Here is a 15,931-nt window from a genome sequence, read left to right as displayed (position 1 = left end):
CATTTCAATTAATAAATTATGAATAAAATAAACTTTTATTTACCTTTGTTGTCTGATCATGTAGTTTTTCTATTCGCTTTGATCCCAGTGTCTTCTGTTTTATGCAGTGTCTTCTTTCCAGTAGGCTTCCCTCTGCTCCCCACCCTACCAGTCCCATCCATCTCTTGCTCCTTCCCTCTGCTCCCCACCCCTCCCAGTCCCATCCATCTTCTGTTCCTTCCCTCTGCTCACCATCTTCTGCTCCTTCCCTCTGCTGTGCCTGACCTCTCCCAATCCCATCCATCTCCTGGTCCATCCCTCTGCCCCCCACCCCTCGCAGTCCCATCCATCTCTTGCTCCTTCCCTCTGCTCCCCACCCCTCCCAGTCCCAACCATCTCTTGCTCCTTCCCACTGCTCCCCACCCCTCCCAGTCCCATCCATCTCCTGCTCCTTCCCTCTGCTCACCTCCTTTCCCAGTCCAATCCAATTCCTGGTCCTTCCCTCTGCTCCCCACCCACCCCTCCCAGTCCCATCCATCTCTTGCTCCTTCCCTCTGCTCCCCACCCCTCCCAGTCCCATCCATCTCCTGCTCCTTCCCTCTGCTCACCTCCTTTCCCAGTCCAATCCAATTCCTGGTCCTTCCCTCTGCTCCCCACCCACCCCTCCCAGTCCCATCCATCTCTTGCTCCTTCCCTCTGCTTCCCACCCCTCCCAGTCCCATCCATCTCCTGCTCCTTCCCACTGCTTCCCACCCTCCCAGTCCCATCCATCTCCTGCTCCTTCACTCTGCTTCCCACCCTCCCAGTCCCATCCAATTCCTGGTCCTCCCTCTGCTCCCCACCCACCCCTCCCAGTCCCATCCATCTCTTGCTCCTTCCCTCTGCTTCCCACCCCTCCCAGTCCCATCCATCTCCTGCTCCTTCCCACTGCTTCCCACCCTCCCAGTCCCATCCATCTCTTACTCCTTCCCTCTGCTCTCCCCCCTCCCCGTCCCATTCATCTTCCCTCTGCTGCCCCCCCCCCCCGCGAGGTCCAGGATCGTGACTCCGTTTACCCCCTCTCTTCCTCCCTCCCTCCGGTGCAGGCAGCAGTCTTCTTCAACCTTTCTGTGCTCCTGGCAGCGGTAGCGACGTATACACGCTGCCTTCGGTCTGCCCCGGAAGCCTTCTCTTCAAGTTCCTGTTCCCACCTATGCGGGAACAGGAACTTGAAGAGAAGGCTTCGGGGCAGAGCTGAAGGCAGCGTGTACGTCGCTACCGCTGCCAGGAACAAGAAAGACTTAGAGAAGATTGGTGCTACCTGCGCCGGAGGGTAGGAAGAGAGGGGGTAGATAGACACGCTCGTCTCCGTCCGCTTCGCTGCTTCCCTGCCCTCTCTGTGTGCGTCCCGCCTTCCTCTGATGTCATTTCCTTTCAGGCGGGACGCAGACAGAGAGGGCAGGGAAGCAGCGAAGCGGACGGAGACGAGCGCGTGCCTGCTTGTTTTTTTTTTTTTTTTTTCATTCTAGCGCCAGTCCACGTCCTCGTCGTTTGGGGGGGCATTGCCCCCCCTCGCCCCCCCAGTCTACGCCTATGGGGGTTAACTGTAGGAGAGATGCTGTTAAGCAGATTGGTGGGAATGGGATCAGAGGAACAGGTCGTGCCTTAGAGGAAGAAAGAAGGCGAGCAGTTTCCTCTTTGGTGATCACAGGGAAGGAGGAGAAGGAGGCCAGGTTAGGTTGGTGGAGGGAGTGTGTTAAGAAGTCACTGGGAGGCGAAGGCTTGGAAGTGAATTCAAGGTTTCTCTTCTGCACTTTATCGCGGAAGTAGTCAGCTAGTGTTTGAGGAGAGAGTGAGGGGGGAGTGGGAGCGGAGGGCACTTTAAGTAGGGAGTTGAGGGTGGCGAAGAGGCGATGAGGGTTGGAGTCAAGAGAATTGGTTAGTTGAGAATAATATTCCTGTTTGGCAAGGAATAGGGAGGACCGGAAGGAGGATAGCATGAATTTGTAATGGGTGAAGTCTGACAGGGTGTGAGATTTCCTCCAGAGTCATTCAGCAGATCGGGTGCAGGAGCGAAGGTAACGGATGCAAGGGGTTAACCAGGGCTGAGGATTAATGCGTTTAGTGGGGCGAGGGACATATGGTGCTAGGGTATCCAGAGCAGTGGCGAGAATTTCATTATAGGTAGAGACAGCCGTGTCGACAGATTCAGAAGACGAGATGGAAGGGAAGAGATTGGAGATGTGAGAGGATAGGGTAGGGGGGTCAACGGCTTGGAGCCTGGGAGAGGGCTGCTCTTGGGGCACTGCTCTTTGGGAGGGGAGTAAGCTCTTTAGATGGGTTATTGGGAGGGGAATGCTGATGAGAGGGTTATCGGTGTGGGAGAACAAAATGATATTCAGGCTGCTACTCAGATGTTATGAGGATGCAATTTTATGCAATCAGACCCAATTACTTAGTAACGAGGGTTAACAGTAAATAACATGTCTTAATAGTAGCTCACATTGAAAATCCCCCCCCCCCCCCCAAAGTGCTGCTGAATATCAGTGTGATTTAAGCGGGCAGGAGCCTCTCTTGCTCATTTAAATCATACTGAATGTTGATTTCTCCCCCCCCCCCCCCCCCCCCGTTCTTCTTCTTAGAAGCCTTAGTGGGCTGATTCCTCATTCCAGCTTACACCTCCAAGCAAGTGCAGAAGCCTTAGCAACTCGCTCACTGCTCACCACTTTTCTTCTCTTGGCACCATGGCTGGGCTTGCTCATGTCCTTGATCCTTTTCTGTAACTTGTTACAATAGCTAGGGTATCAGAGCCAAAGATCCTTCCCCTCACTCGGAGGATACAGGAGCCAAAGACAAAAAATTCAAACAGAGTTGTGGTTTTATAACAATCACAGTTATAGTAACATAGTAAATGAAGGCAGATAAAGACATTATATGGTATATTAAGTCTGCCCAACAAAGTGGCCAGAGTTGAATCTGCTGATCAATGCAGGTTACACCCCTCTATGTACATAAGTACATAAGCATCGCCATACTGGGACAGACCGAAGGTCCATCAAACCCAGTATCATGTTTCCAGCACTGGCCAATCCAAGTCACAAGTACCTGGCAAGATCCCAAAAGCATAAAATAGATTTTATGCTGCTTATCCAAGGAATAAGGAGTGGATGTTCTCATCCATTTTAATAATGGTTTATAGAATTTTCTTTTAGGAACTTATCCAGAGCTTCCAAAACTGTGGGTTAGGACCCCAAAGGGATCACAAACCATAAGATTGGGGTCACAACCTAGGTGGGCTCTCCATAGTTTCATCGTTGTTCTACATCTCTGGGGGGGGGGGGCACACAATTTTATTTGGCAGTAATCATGGGGTCACAGTCAGGAAAAGATTGAGAAGTACTGAACTTAGCCAAACCATTTTTAAACCCCGCTAAGCTAACTGCTTTTGACACATTTTCTAGCAAGGAATTTCAGAGTTTATTTACACATTGTGAAGAAATATTTTCTCCAATTTGTTTTAAATCTACTATTTAATAGTAGCTTCATTGTATGTCCCATGGTCCTTGTATTTTTGGAAAGAGTAAACAAGTGATTCATGTCTATCTGTTCCACTTCACTTAGGATTTTTTGGACCTCTGTCATATCTCCACTTAGCCATCTTTTCATCAAGCTGAAGAGCCTAAGCCTCTTTAGCCTTTCTTCATATGGAAGTCATCCCATCCCCTTTATCATTTTCATCACTCTTCTCTGTACCTTTTCTAATTCTGCTATATATTTTTGGAGATGTGGTGACCAAAACTGCACACATTGGAGGTGCAGTTGCACCATGGAGCAATACTAAAACATTATAACATTCTCAGTTTTGTTCTGCCCTGTTTAAAATGCTAAGGTTAAGTTTTGCTTTGATTCCATCCTGTTTCTATATAGGTATCTTCTGTGTTTATCCTACCTATCTTTGAATTCCATATTTTTTTTTCTCCCCACCACCTCCACTGGAAGGGTATTCCAGGCATCCACCACCCTCTCAAAGTCCAATAGATCCACTAGAGATTTCTGCTATTCACATAGAACCTTAGAGATCTCCACACAGGAACAATTGAAATAACCCCCTACTCCAATTGCCTTTGATTTATTTATGGCTGAGTAATCAAGAACAGTTGACAGTGCAAAACCACAAGATTTAAGTGCCCTCCTCCTTAAGGGCCAAGGGAGACTAAACACATAGCAGTATTCAGGCCCTGTATTTCTGTATGGCAGTGCATTTTCCTGCCTGAAAGAAGGAAGATGGACAGCAAATGGCACCAGAACGGGCTAAGGCATCCACATGCTTTTTGGTTCTGGCAGAAGAATATCAGGGTTAAAGTGGGGGATGTCAGAACTCACCACCCTCATTTGGATATTGAGCAGTGAGTGAGTTGCCTCTAGTTGTTGCTAAAGAGAGATCTCACCATCATTGAACAATCTGCAGCTGCAGTAAACAGGAAGGTTATGTAAAGCAGCCTTTCCCACTGTTTTCGCAGCACTGCAGCAGCTCAGCCCCTCTCCTCTGCCCCCGCTGCCTGCACACACCATGCTGTTCCTGCTATCTAGCTCTTTTCTTCCTCGGTTGTCAGATTCCTGCCCTTTGGGACCTAACAGGTGGGAACACCAGCAGCTCAGTTTCCCGTCAATGGCTTAGCAGGGGACAATGGAGGAAGGATAAAGGATGCCTGTCTTTCCTGGTTTCTCAGCAGCAAAAATGATCAAGGACGTCTCCAAGGAAGATTTTTTTTTTATTCTTAGTACTGAAAGCGTTGTATTTTCTTTCTTCCACAGTCTTAATTTTTTAAATATCTGTTTGACTTTTAACACAGTTCTTCAATGAGATTTTATTTATGACCAGTTCAGTTTTCCGTGGGTGTATCCCTGCTGCAAAGAGATGGGCTGCATCCAGAGCATCACCTGCAAGTCCCGGATTCGGAGAGAGAATATTGTGGTATATGATGTGTGTGCTATAATTGACCAGTGCCCTACACTAATTGAAGAGAGCTCACCCATCGTTTTAAGGTACAAGACCCCATACTTCAAAGCATCAGCCCGGGTAGTGATGCCTCCAGTCCCGAGAAATGAGACCTGGGTGGTGGGTTGGATCCAAGCCTGCAACCAAATGGAATTCTTCAACACTTACAGTGACCTGGGCATGTAAGCAATGAAGCATTTGTCAATTTCTAGTTAAATATCCTCTGGAATAAAGCAAGGCTAGGAATAGGGAATGGCTCTGTCAAATTCCACCAGGGTGTTTCTTTTAAATAACATTTTAAAAATGTTAATTTGCTGCATTCTCCTGAACCAGAATAAGTAACGTGTTTCCTTTTTGTTTTCAGTGCATGATACAATGATCTTAAAATACTGGGTAACAATAGCACTAGCTGCATTATCCAACAAATCATATTTACTTTGATTTTCATGTGTTATGGTATACATTTTGATCAATTTGATTGTAGACTGAGCTAGAAGCAATGAGATGTGATTACCAGTTGATTTTACTAGTAAACTTATTCACAGAATGATTGGAATCTTTTCTTTTTTGGAAATAGTGCAGAGATGTGAGAATTTCTAGTAACTATTTTACTATTTGTCTTTTCCAATAATTAAGACAGCTGGATTAATTAGCATTTGTTTAATTTCCATTATGAAATCTGATCTGAGTTTGAATAATAGACACACACGTGACTATTTTCATATTATTTTGATTATTTTATATTGTATCAAAACTAATTAGTGGGTGGAGGTAGTTGGGGGGATTATAAAATGCACTGGAATTTAAAAATGTTGGTCAATATTCAGCCGGTGGCTGTTCACATTTTAAAAAATGCTGTCGCTGGCTAAATGGAAGGGCATTGCACAAAAACATGATAAATCACAAATATTTTGACAAAAGCAGTTCTTGTATTTAGATTTTTTCATGTGAAAGCCATTATTCATAGATTATATTATTGCTGTTAACTTAGGGCCTCTTACCAAACCGTGCTAGTGATTCCTGCACAGCAATGCTAATAGTCTATTCAAAGTGAATGGGCTTTGTCAGCATTACCGTATGGCTAGCACATTTTGGTAAAAGAGGCCCTTTGTTACATGTCATCAAATCAATGTCAGAATAACAAAAATAATGTGGACTACTTCTAAAGCTTCCTAACTTTTTTTTTATTTTTTATTTTTTCAAAAGTCATGAGATTAACAGCACAGCTACATGGAAAAACCTGATATAAAATATTATTATTTTTTTTCTTGGACATTAAGAAATTTTGTCCTGGCTTGGGCTGCCCATGGAGATTGAATAACAATTTGAATTTAACACAGCACCTGTAACATTTTTTAGGCTAAGATGTATTGTGTGCTCTAGAAATTTTGTTGTTATATTCCAGCATGCGGTATAACAATATCATCCCTGTCATGTTTATCGCACATCACAAAAGTAGTACTTCACACAACTAGTTTGTGCAACAACCTGTTTAAGTCTACACACCTTAAACAGCCAGCTGCAGCCTCTTGGTTTCCCATCGACATCACACCCACATACATGGTGCATGGCAGCCAACTATGTATAAGAGTAGGGTAACCGGCTATATATGTAAACTGGGTATATCAGCTATTTAACTGGGTATATACAGTGCAGAGCCTGCTTGCCTTTCTTCTAGCGCCCTCTATGGCTGGGAGCTTCAGAGCAGAAAGATGGCTGGCAGGAGGAGGCAGTGGAGCTGTGCAGGCTAGCCCTCAGGCATGAGCAGGAATTATACTCCAAAACTGGAGGGCTGGCCTGTGAACCTCCAATCGATTGAGGAGAAGGTTCCAGAGCCGCCTTGAGAGGTAAGAAATATTGCTACACCCTTTGCCCCTGGTGTGCATGTAGGCCTCACAATGCCCAGGTTGGGTAAGTCATGGTGGACCAATCAAATCTCCTTCCCAACTTTCACTAATTTGCCTTTACATTGTTCCTTTAGAATACTGGCTAGTCCTGAGTGCATAAACCTCTGATGAAAACAAATCCCTACGTTCTAATTGAGGAGTTTAAACAGTGGTCACAGCAGGGGTAGGGATTGGGCTGGGAAGAAAAATTAAGAACTCAACACAGATGTGTATAACTTGGCTCATCAATTAGGATCAGAAATGTAGGCTTACAAATGGCAGGTGATTATTTAGGATCCTCGCCTCTCTTTAACAAGTAAGATTAACTGCAGCAGAAAAGTCAGGCACCCAAATCAGCTTGATCTTAAGTGCCAAATGATGGAGGATAAGCACCTGGGTGCTAAAATGTTCAAACCCAGCAGCGTCTGAATATTGGGGCCGTTGTGTGCAAGTGTAAGAACCTGCATGCCGTCAGCTAACTGCTGCTGTCTCAACCACTGTTGTCCTCTCAGTTGTGTGGCTGGTCAGGTATCTTTTGAATGTGTTGTACATGCTTGCCAAAGCTGTGTGGATTCCAAACGTGTGCCTGCCTCTATGCAGAGAGACCAACTTAAACCGCATATATGCACAAATAGAAAGGGTACAAACTAGGTATGACAGTGTGCTGTAATGTGCAGATCAGCCACAAGCCAACTAGATATGGCATCAAGCCCTTTTGTACAGCCTTGGGATGGTGGGTAATGAGTGCTATCACTCATCAGTGTGGACCAGACAAACATTTATGGGAGGTGGTGAGAAGTCATGGAGGCAGACAATTGAGACAGGATTCTAGACACAGGGTGAAATCTGTACTGTTTTGTCCCCACAGACAATATGGTGTGAAGCGTGAGTTGGAGGTGTTCAAGTCCAAAGTCTCCAAACAGAACCCTGGCCTGTACTGGCAGCTCTGGAAATAGGTGGCTGTGGAGAGAGGTAAGAGACTGATTATGTATGTTTGCTATTAAAGGGAATAGAGATGGGATTTCATGTACTGCTTTTATGTAGTTACAGTCAGAGTGCTTTACATACTATATGTATATACAGTTACTTATTTTGTACCTTGGCAATGGAGTGTTAAGTAATTTGCCCAGAGTCACAAGGAGCTGTGGTGAGAATTGAACTACAGATGTCTTAGCTACATTGTGGATGTGTGGTATATGGTATATAGTCTTATGTGTCAACCTGAGTGACCAGAATGGTGCAAATATGGCACATTGGGTACAAGTGATCAGGTTAAACCCTGGATCATTAGGCTGGGTCAGTTGCTTTTAAGGGGCATACCTTCACAGAAAGCACTATATCGTATGAAAACACTTACTGTACATTTTTCTCATTCATATTTGTCTACAGAGGTTGCAGTTTAGGGTGCAGCAGTGAGGGTGGCAGACCGGTGCCAGGCCCAGCTGCCAGCACCATCACCACCACCACCAGACAGAGTCCCACCACTACAGCAGCTGCAGGGGGTGGATCAGAGTGCCCCTGTTTCTGATTCATCCTCTTCTTCCCAGTCAGAAGGAGAAGATGAAACAGAGGCAAGGGCACCCCATCACCTGTCACGTCTAGCCCCTTGTAGTGACCCTGTAGTTCAGCCCTCTGTTGCCAGGGAGTTGGTAATAGAAGTGCGGGACTTGAGGGTCACTGTAGATGGGCTGGCCATGGCAGTGTGTGAATTAACTGATGTCATCCAGCAGGATCTTGCCACCAAGCAGCACCCTATTCCCCACCCTCTCCCAATATGTTAATATATATTTTTTGTTGGTTTTATTCCCCCTCCCCCTAAGTTAATGATCATGTGTTGTTGTTTCCCTCAAGGCAAGATAGCCAAAATTGTATTTTGATCAAATAAAATTTTTATGCAATACATTTTTCTACATTGTTACCTATCTGTTTTCTGTGTAATTGTTTTGGGTATTAGGAAAAGGTTTCAACATAAAACCTTGGACCCTATAGTATAAGGATAAAAGATCCAAAGTTAGGTGGAGATAAATGGGCTTCTGCTTAAACTTGGGTGTGTCTTTCTCATGTGTCAAGGCCATTTTTTCACAGTCCTACAAATGGCTTGTTTCAATTTGATCCCTGTAATGGTGATGCGCTCATTTTCCATTTGTGTGCCCCCATTCTAAATAGCTTACAGTGTTAACATATAGTGTTACCCATTTTGTGTCCTGAGAGATAGTCATCTATTTTATCTCTATTATTGTTTGGGCCATGTGAAACACACCATATTGGGTAGAGATCCATATCCTGTGATGAAATCAGGATATGGAGGTCTATAACAGCAGTCAGTCCAAATATCAAGAGAGCTTGGTATGGATGTGCTTTGGATGGGAATGGGGAAGGACCTCAAAAAAACATTAATATCCAGTCACAGATACAGAATGAAAACAGACATCCATCTTGTAATAAATAGATGTGGATGTCTGTTATTAGACATGGGATCTCTCACCTCCAGGTAGGAATAAAGGTGCTGCTACTGAGCAGTTTTCCACTGAATACACTAAGAAAAATGACTGTAGGTACGTGCCTGTGCCTGGTAGCCTCAACATCCAGAAAACACAGTTAAGGAAAAAAATTTGTGGGACTTGAACCTCTTACCCCACCACTGCTACCCTTTCAGGCCTGGTACACAAACACCTGCTCCAACCATGTGCCTACTTGTGCAGCTGATTTAGAATGGGAACAGCATAAATATTGACAGATCCTGTTCTAGCCAAATGTACTTGCTGACAGATTTCTTCCAGGAACATCCTTTGCTGAACATGACACAACCCAAGTAGACAAGGACACAAAACAGGGACATGGAGATAGACCTGAGGTAACCTGCACTACTGTGCAATGCAGAATATGTGCAGAATTTCCCCCTCTGCAGACTGTATAGCAGTGGCGTAGCTAGGGTAGTTGACACCCGCGGCCGGTCATTTTTTTTTAACCCCCCCCCCCAAAAAAAAAAAAAAATCCAGTACTAGGCATTCCGAGACTACACTCAGGAACTATAGAGCAATTCTACCATACCATAAACAGTAATTTGTACGAGTCACACAAGGAAAAGGAAAGCATCTTAAACACTACAGTGAGCACTAGAACATCAATTCACCTACTGTAAAACGAAAATAGATTAGTACAGATCATCAATCCTGCACAGTCAATGCCAACCGAAAGCCATGTCTTTTTCACAAACACATACATCCTAATCCACTATAGAACAAGTAATCATAAACTTTCTATTTAGACAAAAATTAAACTGAACCCCCAAGATGCCAAACTCTGCATACAATGCAACACCACAGAAACAAGAAAATGTCCCCTAGTACTGTGCAAAATATAAAGACAGCAGATGTAAATTTGAAAAAAAAAAACTAACAAATACCAATCACCACTTTACAAATTAACAAATAATTTTCTGTATTTGTTTTATTTCTAATACCCATAGGCGCCCCGTATAAGAGGCTTGGGGAGGCTAAGCCTCCCCAGCCCAACCGTGACCTTACCCTGCTTCCCTCCTGACTCAGCTCCCAGACTGGCAGCGCCCTCCCACTACAGCTCCCTCACCAGCAGCTCAGCTCCCTGACAGACCGACCCTGGGGAGGGGGGGGGGTGCTCCGCCGCTCCCGCTACTCGCTCCTCTTCTTAATGAAACACCACGCACCAGGCCTTTAAAAAGAAATGTCCGACACGGTGGCGAGGCGCAGCACCTCGTGTCTGCAAGTAAAAGTGGATCATCTCATTGGGCCTTCCCTCACTCTGTCCTGCCCTCCTCTGATGCAACTTTCTATTTCCGCAAGGGCGGGACAGTGAGGGAAGGCCTGATGAGAAGATCCGCTTCTTTTACTTGCAAATGCGAGGCACTGCACCTCGCCACCGCGTCTGACATTTCTTTTTAAAGACCGGGTGGCAGAGAGAAGACGAGACACTAAGGTTCTGGCTCGGGGCGTAGGGAGGGAGCGAGGGACAGATTTGCTGCATCAAGAGGCAGGGAGGGGAAGTGGTATTGCACGGGGAGGGGGGCAAGGAGGGAGAGAGGTGCTGCATGGGGTGGCAAGGCAGGATATTTGTGCTGCATGATGGGGGTCAAGGAAGAAGAGAAGTGATGCATTGGGGCAGTGGGCAACAACACAGGGGAGACAGATTTTGCATGGGAGGGCAAGGAGGGAGAGAGGTGCTGTATCAGGAGGGGTAGGGAGGGACAGAGGTGCTGTGGGTGGGGGCAAGGAGGGACAGTGGTACTGCATTGGGGGGGGGGGATGAGGAAGAGAGGTGCTGGATAGGAAGAAAGATTCATTGGGGGAAATATGGAAGGGAGAGGGCACGGAGAGAGAAAGAGGTGCTGGACTTGGGAGAGAAGATGGATGGCGGACTTGAAGAGAAAAGAAGTGCCAAATGTACAAGGAGGCTTTGTCAAAACAGTTAAGAGAAGAAAGAGGAAATCAGACACCAGAGACTGGGACCAACACAATAAGAAAAATAAAATGACCAGACAAAGGTAGAAAAAAATAATTTTATTTTTTATTTATTGATTAGAATATGTCAGTTTTTTTAATGTGCGTCTGCCAGATCTGGTTTTAGGCATGGCTGGGGCTCATAAGAAAAACCTCACTCATTGACCTTCAATCTCCAGCATAGTGGAGGTAAATCTCCAGCTTTGAGATGGGCCACCCTTGGCATCTCTGAACTGCTTCACCTTTGCTGACAGGTATATCGAGCCCTGCCAGCCAATAAATGAACTGCCACTGCTCTCTGCTGCTTGTTTCTGGCTCCGAGCAGAATGCCAGGACTTCTCAGTGCGCGAATTCCTGGCATGCTGCTCAGAGCCAGAAACAACCAGCAGAGAGTGGCAGTAATCCATTTATTTGGCTGATGGGGCTCGGCATCCCTACAGCAAACGTATACCTTGCGTATCTGAATGGTGGGAGGGGAGAGGGAGGAATGCATTGCCCCCCTCCCCCCCCCCAAAATTGCAAGGCTTGCTATACCCAGAAAGAGAGCCTGTTAAAAATTTCCCAGCACACCACTGGGTGTAGAGCCTAAATCATGACACACTACCTCTTGATGGATCTACATATGGTCTATCAGACAACTATGGATGTAAGCTCCACCCACAACCCCGCCCCCTTTAGCCTCCCCAAACAGTTGGGCCACCGACCGCCTATGATGATACCATTTTATTGGACTAATACATTTGGCTTCCAGAGGCCAAAATCTCCTTCCTCAGGTCAATACAATATAGTACTGTTACAGTAACCTATCCTGACCTGAGGAAGGGGGTTTTCTTCTTTGAAAGTTAAGTCGAAATGTATTAAAATTAGTCCAATAAAAAGATTACCTTATTTACATGTTCTATTTATAAACATTTAACACAGCTACAATACTATATCCTAAAGCAAAAAAATAAAAATATATATTTTATTTACAGTTTTTTGTCTCTGGTTTCTGCTTTCCTCATCTTCTTTTCACTGTCTTCCTTCCATCCAGTAGCTGTCTTCGCTCTCTGCCCCTTCCATCCACCATCTGCCCTTTCTCTCTGCCCCTTCAATCCGTCTGCCCTCCCTCTCCCATCCATCCAGGGTCTGCCCTCCCTCACACTCCCCACTTCCATCCAGGGTCTGTCCCCTCTCTCTCTCTGCCCGCTCTTTTCAGCCCTCTTCATCCACCACATGCCTTGCATCCCCCTTTTTCAGCTTCAGAACCCTCCTCCCCTCTGAGCTTCCCCCTCCCTCGAGCCGGTCTCGTCCTGTGCCCCCTCCGTTGAGAGCCGACAGCTCTCGTCTCCTGCTGCTACCCTGCTTTTTTTTTTTTAATCTATTGCAGCGACGCAGGCAGCGCTTCCCGTCTGCCCTGTGAAGGAGAAAATCGTGTCGCTGGCGTCGGGCCTTCCCTCGTTGTGTCCCGCCCTCGAGGAAATAGGAAGTTACCTCAGAAGAGGGCGGGACACAACGAGGGAAGGCCCGACGCCAGCGATGCAATTTTCTCCTTCACAGGGCAGACGGGAAGCGCTGCCTGCGTCGCTGCAATGGATTAAAAAAAAAACAGGGTAGCGGCAGCAGACGAGAGCTGTCGGCTCTGGACGGAGCACCCCCCACGCGTCGACACCCGGGGCGGACCGCCCCACCCTTGCTACGCCACTGCTGCATAGAGTTCTGTGTAGTCTGCTTGTCATGCAGCACAGAGCTTTTCCAGCTTTCCCTTCATGCTCACCTCTTTAGAGCAGCAAGAAGAGGAGCAGCACAGCCACAAGTTGGCCTGTGCCCTGCACCTCTGCTGTCCCAGGTCTCAATGGTTCTTTTGAGCCATGCAGTTGCATGGAGGCCTGTATGGCTCAAAAGATTAGTTGGTCCTGGGATGGCAGAGGAGCAGGATGCAGGCCAACCTGTGGCTGCACTGCTCCTCCTCTTGTCTCACTACAGAGATGAGTTTGGAGGGAGGGAGACAGCCATGGTCTGTGCATGCAGGGCGGGAGCGGGGGCGGCTGGAGGAAACGGTGGATGGAGCATGGGGGGAGGCTGGACAAAGGTGGTTGAGGTGTGTGTGCCATGGAAATAGATTGGAGGTCCCTAGGAAGGTACATAGGAAACCACCATGGTAGGGAAGAGGGCATATCTCACCTGGGGGTAGATGCCAGCCATTGTAATGGTTGAATTCTGCACAAGATAATTATAAATAAAGTTCACAGAATTTTGCTCGTTTCAGATATTGTGTGAACACTTTTCAACATTTGGAACAGATGTTCCCCTGGAATACATGAAGGCCTGTGTAGCAGCAGAGGAACATCAATAGTCTAAAACACAAACCTAGCTAAGAACTTGGAGCTGTGGCCTAATGGGTAAAACAACAGCCTAAAAAACCCCAATGAAGAACCTCTGGTGTTGGTTCAAAACCCACTTTTTTCCCTTGGTTGTTTTCTAAGTATTGTTTTCTCTCTGTTATGGGTTGAGACCTGTATGGAATGGGAAATGACCTATTGTCCACAAATATGTAAGAAAGCAGCAAGTGTGAAGGTTATTGATATGCTGTTCATTGATGGATGATAGGGATTTATGTTTACTGCAAGGGCTCAGTGTACCTAAGCATATGGAACTCAACTAAACCAAAACTACACTGGCACTAGACCAGGCATCTTCTAGTTTTCCATGCTGTTTGTCAGCTAGCTGCTCAACAATTGTAGTGCCAGTGCCAAATTGATCTGATTGGCTATTGAGCCTTCACGGTTGAGCACACTCCCCTATTACTGAACAGCACTGCTGAATTGTGAAACGTTGGGTACAGTAGGTAGCATTAGTTTTGATGCAGGGCTTACCACATTTGGCCAAAAAAAGAATTGCTAGTATCACCCTTCAAAAAAGGATGGAAGGTGAAACCACAACCTTTGTTTTACAGATTTGGGTGAATGGCAACTGTTTTTACCATTAGGGCATAGTTCCATATGGAAACATATGCAGCTCACATATATAAAGAACGTTCATCTGCAGTCACATAGCCCTCCATGTCCCTGTTTACTGACTTTTTCAACAATGGATTTTCATGCTGAGTGTTGTCAGCATATGCAAGTGCATACCTCATGTAGTTCCCTAAAGGAATCTCCCAAAAAATAGCCTGTTCTTCAATATCTGACACATGGATGTGGCTGTATGCAGCATCAATACATCCAGTGTGACAAATCACAATGTCCAAAGTATGACAGCAACTAATTACCATAGCCTTAAATGTCCTCACTGATAACCCCAGACAGATATAGCCAACTGTATAGAGAAGCTGTCTAAAAACTAGTGCAAACAACCATGTTCAAATCCTACTTTTCTCCAAGGTTTTGAAAATTATTATTTTTGGGCTTTGTGTGAGCCTTGCCTGGAATAATAAATAACCTACTGTACTATCTGCTAATATTTCATACAACAGCAAGGGTTTAATTAAAACCCTTTAGTGTCCAATGTTCCCATAAGGCTTATTATGGGAACATTGGACACTAAAGGGTTAAGGCTATTGGACTGCTGTTCATTGGGGGACAATAGGGATTTCAGTGAACTGGGAGGCTTCACTATACAAAAAGGAACATGAATCCTGAAATGTCACTCCCGAAACACATGGGCTTGTCCAAAGCAAAGCTCCGATTCTCTGTGCTGCCTCATTCCTCTGTTCTACCCCTGAGGTTATGCACCCACATAACCTCATATGTCTATATGACAGGTTTGGAATATGGTGTTACCTCTGCTGCCATATGCACATCCCGTGTCCCTCACATTACACCTGGCCAATATTGGATGTCAGCATTTGTATACTGGTGGTGTACTGCATGGATGACCTCTACATCTAGCTCTTACCTCTACATAGTATCTGCCAACCTTTGCCCATAGTTCACCACAGTGGACCTTAGACATTGCTCATAGCTGTCATCAGTGAGTATTGATGCTATCAAGAGTAGAAACACTGCTCATGTCCTCCACATCCTGGGTGTAATCTGCCTGAGATGCTGTACTGTCTCACAAGCTCATTCCTTTGTGGAATTTGAGACTCACAGCTCCAACAGGGTAATGAATGTTGGTTCGGCATCTCCATTGACATACATCTTCGAGATGGAAAAGTGTGAGACGTGAGCATCACTGGTGCACCTGGAGTGGCATGCCTTAATTTCTGAGCCTCAGCTGTTTGCAATGCCATTCATCTAGCAATATCCACAAACTGCAAATTTAAGTAGAAATATATGAGGTTGTAGGGATCAAATATACATAAATATCTACTATAATAAAACTCACCCTCAATGTTCTGAGGACACTGACGTCAGTAAAGCCAAGCCCTGACTTCCTTGAAAAGGTTCGAAGGTTCGTGGTGGTGAAGCCACCAAAATCGCTCCGGGCCCCACTCTCGAGGGTGGAGCAATGGCAGAACAATGAAGGGGTTGGCAGGGAGGGAGGCGGGGGGTTGGGTGGGAAATCGCTCTGGGCCCTGCCCTCGCGTCAAACGTCATGATGTTGGGGGTGGAGCTATGGCAGAACAATGAAGGGGTTGGCCAGGGAGGGAGTGGGGGGTGTTGGCGACGAAAACCTTGCTAGCGCCCGTT

General features: G+C 46.0%; 1 protein-coding gene across 1 annotated transcript; it reads left to right on the top strand.

The window, feature by feature from the left end:
- Positions 1–4,618: 4,618 nt before the first annotated feature.
- On the top strand, positions 4,619–5,143 carry FAM78B (family with sequence similarity 78 member B). The gene has a single exon (XM_030206795.1). The coding sequence runs from the start codon at positions 4,877–4,879 to the stop codon at positions 5,141–5,143; it is 267 nt and encodes an 88-aa protein (XP_030062655.1). The 5' UTR covers positions 4,619–4,876.
- The last annotated feature ends 10,788 nt before the right edge of the window (positions 5,144–15,931 follow it).

The sequence above is a fragment of the Microcaecilia unicolor genome, chromosome 6 (assembly GCF_901765095.1).
Source record: "Microcaecilia unicolor chromosome 6, aMicUni1.1, whole genome shotgun sequence".
Classification (NCBI taxonomy): Eukaryota; Metazoa; Chordata; class Amphibia; order Gymnophiona; family Siphonopidae; genus Microcaecilia; species Microcaecilia unicolor.
The sequence above is the reverse complement of the archived record's forward strand: the minus strand, read 5'-3'. Positions and strand labels throughout refer to the sequence as shown.